The sequence below is a fragment of the Poecilia latipinna genome, unplaced genomic scaffold, assembly GCF_001443285.1.
Source record: "Poecilia latipinna isolate Pla-1442-1.1 unplaced genomic scaffold, P_latipinna-1.0 Scaffold3467, whole genome shotgun sequence".
Taxonomy (NCBI): domain Eukaryota; kingdom Metazoa; phylum Chordata; class Actinopteri; order Cyprinodontiformes; family Poeciliidae; genus Poecilia; species Poecilia latipinna.
In genome coordinates this window covers 40302-45462 of record NW_015116083.1, presented here as the reverse complement: position 1 = coordinate 45462, position 5161 = coordinate 40302, and the positions used below count along the sequence as shown (strand labels likewise).

General features: G+C 37.9%; 1 protein-coding gene across 4 annotated transcripts in view; it reads left to right on the top strand.

Annotated features, from left to right (window-relative positions):
* LOC106941028 (hyaluronidase-2-like) overlaps positions 1-5161 on the top strand; it is an 11526-nt gene that overhangs the window by 5600 nt on the left and 765 nt on the right. For 3 of the 4 annotated variants that reach the window (XM_015023948.1, XM_015023949.1, XM_015023946.1), the window contains 2 exons: positions 1523-1609; positions 1697-1913. In XM_015023948.1, the coding sequence (XP_014879434.1) occupies positions 1523-1609; positions 1697-1913 (304 nt within the window). Of the gene's footprint in view, positions 1-1522; positions 1610-1696; positions 2199-5161 lie in introns of those variants that run through there. The other variant, XM_015023950.1, reaches the window with a different exon arrangement.

Below are 5161 nucleotides of genomic sequence, written 5' to 3'. Positions count from 1 at the left end.
CCTATGAATGCATCACTAGTCCCTCGCCCCTCCCAACCTGAACATTTTCTACCAATCACGCTGCGCGGAGAAAACAAACATGGTTACAGCGAGAGGCGAACCGTGAATGAGACGGTAACTGAAGAGAAATCAGATGAAGTAGTTTAGTTTCGAAGAGAAACGGCGCTTTATTAATAATTTGGCAGTGGTTTGGATTTTATATGGAGGATGTCGAGCAAAATTAGGTACTTTGCAATACATGTAAAAATATTGCCACAGAAGGTTGCACCACAAATTTATTCCCCCACCCCCAACTGCAATGCCGTTCACAGCCTCGCTGCCGCGGTAGAACTAGTCCGTTAAAGTGAAACCTGGAGACGTAGGTAGGATTCATTTAGTGCTATGCAATAAGAAAAATAACTCAAAACTACTCATTCTTTTTTTTTTCTTCTCGCTCTCGTGTCGGCTTTACGATACACGTAGACTCGTTGTTGTTGCCATAGCAACTGACAACAACGCAACTTTATGTATCAGGATTCGGCACCAAAAACACTCAAACATTACCCCCACAAAGAGCAGAACATTCAGTTCGTTACAGTTTTATGCTTTTAGACTTGATGTGTATTTTGCTTTTATTAGTAAGTGATCACTGTGGTATATTAGCCACCGCTCCTATTAGCCAAGCTAACACAGCGGTGGTTGATTAGCTAATTTAAACACTTGCTTTACTGATAATCTGTCAGTTTGTCTGTAGGTCGCCTTTTTTATTTTGAAGATGACCCAAAACACACCTTATTCCACAGCACATCAAAAGTCAAGCATAACTGACCTACTTCCCTCTCCCTCGCTATTTTTTTCTTAGCTAAAACTTATTTCTCACCTTGTTATCTAGTTATAGTGTGGAGAGTTCGTAGCAAAACACTGCTTCCCTTTTTATATGAGCTTACATTTAAGTCTAGCAGGGAAATGGGGGCAGGAACTTACATGGGTGACATCATGCTGCAAGGAGTCTAGTTTAAAATAACATTGGAGTTCAGTTAAGAACATCGTGATATATATCGTGTTCGGTGGTATAGCAAAAAATATATCAGGATATTAGATTTTCCTCATATCCCCCAGCCCTAATTTGAACCAAGGCTTTGTGTGTGAGGGAGGGCAATCACTGAAATATTTTTAATTAAAAAAAGACAAATAGTTTGGAGTTGATGTTTAAAGTTGCCCGTAACATTTTATATTTGCAGTTAGCTCATTAAGGTTGGACTTTACTATAAGAAAGCTAAATTTGGTGTGTATTTCAAGAGTAACCCTTCACCAGATTATTTTTTTCCAATGCATTCATTTAAACCATGATAATTACTCTGTTTTTTTTTTTTTTTTCATGTTTTTGGCCATAAAATAGCTATTTTTTATATGGCATTAAACATCATGTATTTAACTGTGGGTTGTAGTTACATATGGAACCCACAGCTCTATATGTAACTAGAGCTCAGATTCTCTATAATACATCTTATACAACTAAAGTATTCATATACATCCTTTGCAGAAAGATTTGGTCTCCACCATTGGCGAGAGCGTTGCATTGGGAGCTGCAGGAGTGATCTTCTGGGGGGACACCTCCTACGCAAGTAGTGTAAGAGAATTACTTTCCCTAGTCCTCTCATGTTGCATAGGCTGCTGTTATGTATTTTTAAGTTAATATCTATCCTCTGTGCTGCAGACCAGCTGTTCTGACTTGAATAACTATCTGCTGGGATCGCTGGGCCGGTACCTCCTCAATGTGACCACAGCAGCAGAGCAGTGCAGCCAAAAATTGTGCAAATTTCACGGTCGCTGTCTTCGCCGAGCACCGGACAGCGCCGTGTTTCTGCACCTCAGCCCCTCCACTCACAAGATCGTAAGTCAGAGCGGAAAGCTGAAGGTCACGGGATCCCCAGGCCAAGCAGAGCTGAAGGCCTTCCGTCAGCACTTCAAGTGCCAGTGCTACAACGGGTACAGGGGTGAAGGCTGTGAGCAGAGAGCAAGAGGGCAGAATAGAGCCACCTCTGTTTTAGGGATGTGGCCTCTCTGCTTTCTGCTCCCACTCGGACTTCTCTCTCTCCTTCATTGAGGAAACCAAGAAACCAAACTATTCTCTGGCTCTGCCAGCACCAAAAGGGAAAGTTTTGGTTTTCTGGCCTGAAAACAGAAATTAACTGCGTTGTGGAAGCATCACTTCAGGAGCAGTGGGTGTTCAGTGCTTGGATTCAGAGGTTTATATGGTAACAGGTTTGCATTTCAGCACACATTGAACTAAAACTACAGTGTGTGTTTTCTGGAAAGTATTCTTTTTGTATTTATTTTATAGTAAACATAATGGGTCAATTAAAACCTTAAAAACTGGGAACATGGATTTATATTTCGCTGCATACATCGTTGAAACTTTAGATGTATCATAAAGTCTTTATTGCAGGGAAGGACTTGGTGTAGCCTTGATCTGTCATGTTTAAGAATCAACCTTTAAGTTGTAATGGAGCCTTAAACAACATTTAAAATATTATACCAGTCTTGACATCTTAAACCTCTTTTACCCTTAAAGAAACAGTGTAGCTGGACCTTCCTGTTTCATTACAGATTTGTGCCTTAACATGGCTAGAAAATGCTCCTCTTACAGCTGCATTTTGTGTTAAATTTCTTGTTTTTTTCAGTGACATTCAGCTTGATACCTGATATTGTACAGTTTATGAATTACATTAATGTCTTAATGTTGTTTACAGTCAATGAATGAATTGGAATAATATCCAAACATTTGGATATTTAGCATTTAATACACTATATAGCAATATTTCATATTAGAATACTACATCATACCAAAACAAAAAAACATTTTAAAAGAGAAATGTTGGCTTTATAAAAAGAAATGTTCAATATCCGTTTTTGTTGTTTTCACAACGTAATTTTAATCAGAAAAAAGCCTAATTGGAATGCAGATTCAAATGTATTTAATTTGAACAATGTTCAATGAAAAGATTATTTTGGATTATTACAATAAATTATTTTACACTTATATTAACTGACAAGTTATGCCACAAATGTTGGACCATGGCATTCAACTAATGTCACTTCTGATTTTTATAGTTTTTAGTTTCCTCATCAAAACTTTTAGCTTTTAGAATGAAAACATGATATCAATATTTTTGGACTATTTTTAATGTATTTTCTTTCAAAGATAAATTCAAAGGTCACTCAGCTTTGCAGTCTTTTTATTTATCTCAGTTGATTTTTCATCTTTAAATCCAATTTCAAAATGTGTTTCAAAAGTCCATTTGATTAAAGGAGATTGGCTGACTGAACACTTTCAGATTTCAATTAAACAAAACAACTGTGTTTTGTTTATGTAGCCATTTTTAAAACCTGCACTTTAAATGCTTATTTTCTTAGTACATTAGGCTTCATCATGTATTTCCACTTGTGAAAGGGTGTGTCTTAGTGTATTTCGGTCTGTTAGCCTTATGTCAGTAGAGAGCTGTACTAGGTGTTTTCTCCATGATTTTTCCATGTTTGAATTGTTTTCCACTGTGAATGTTGACCAAAAACAAATGGGTAAATGATTGTTGTATATTTCTTAAGCATTTCTGTTTTATCATTTTAGAGGCATGAGTATGATTTTGAACACTCTGTTGTATTAGCGGCTTTGTCTCAGTATTTATAAAACTTACTAGAAATATGAAATCTATTTTGCGAAGATTTACTACTGTTTTTTTTAATATATTGCATCTGGAAAAATCAAGAAACTATCTTAACCATTTCATGTTCATATTTTGAGCTGGAGAATTTCATTATTAAAATTATGATTTCATGACAAGCTATCTGTCCCTTGTTTCCTAAATACAATATCTCTAGAACTCTAGAAACATTTAAATGTGGCAGATGGATTCCTTAAAAACTTAATTGATCAGAGTCAAGATTTCTTTGGTTTTCTTTTGCTAAGATAAATGTGTGCATGCTCTTATAACTAGATTACGTTACATGGAATATAGATGCACAGTAGTCAGTCAAAGAGCTTTATTAAAAATCTTTCCAGTATCATATGTGTTCAGAAAACCAGGTGGAAAGCTGGGCTCAAAGCCTAGAAGCAAGGTTCAATCTTTGGATGAGGAGAGAAATAATGTGAATTATCTTACAGGAGGAGTTTGTCAGAAATGTAAAAAGAGTGTCAGGAAGGTTGATGAGTCTGAAGTTAGAAGTTGAAGTTGTGATGTTTAATGTTGTTGGTAGCTATGCACCACAGGCAGGATGTGAGTTAGAAGAGAAGAAGAAATTCTGGAGTGAGTTAGATGGAGAGATGCAGAATATCCAGAGTGGTGGTAGGGGCAGATGTCTATGGACCTGTTGGAGCAGGGAACAGAGGTGGTGAGGAAGTAACAGGCAGATGTGGCATCCAGAACAGGAACACAGAAGGACAGATGGTGGTAAACTTTGCAAAGAGGATAGGAATGGCTGTAGCGAATACTTTCTTCCAAAAGAGAAAAGAACACAGTGAAGTACATGAGGAGCACACAGGCGAAATACGTCTTGTGTAGACAATGCAATCTGAAAGAATTCAATGATTGCAAGGTTGTGGTAGATCTTTAGTAATGTGTAGAATGATTCTGAGGGTGAGAAGGAAAAAGGTAGAACAGAGGACAAAGAGGTGGCAAACTGAGGACTGAAGAGAGTCACCAGGAGTGCAGGGAGATACGGAGCGATGTGAAGACAAGGTTAGCTAGGACCAAACAAAAGGGCATACGGTGACAGAGATGAAGATGGGAAGGATGTCCAACAGGTTAGGGGGATTAGGGATCAAGATGGGACTGTACTGACAGGTGCAAAAAATGTGATAGGAAGATGGAAGGAGTGCTTTGAAAAGTTGCTGAATCAAGAAAATGAGAGATAACATCATTTTATGGGATCTAAAACAAGAGTATCTCCATGAAGGCCAATGTCTGCCACAACTGAAGCTTAATGGAGCTCGAATTGGAGCAAGCCGGGGAAAGAACCTTCTCAAGCCATTGAAAGGTCAACTCAAAATGTGGACAGATTCTATGATCGCTTTACCATGGATATGCAGCCCAGCTCAGAAGTAGAAGCCATTTACTGCAAACAGAGTGACTGAGATACAAGAACTCACCATCCCTGAACTTTGGTTTCACTGGAGCAGAAAAAA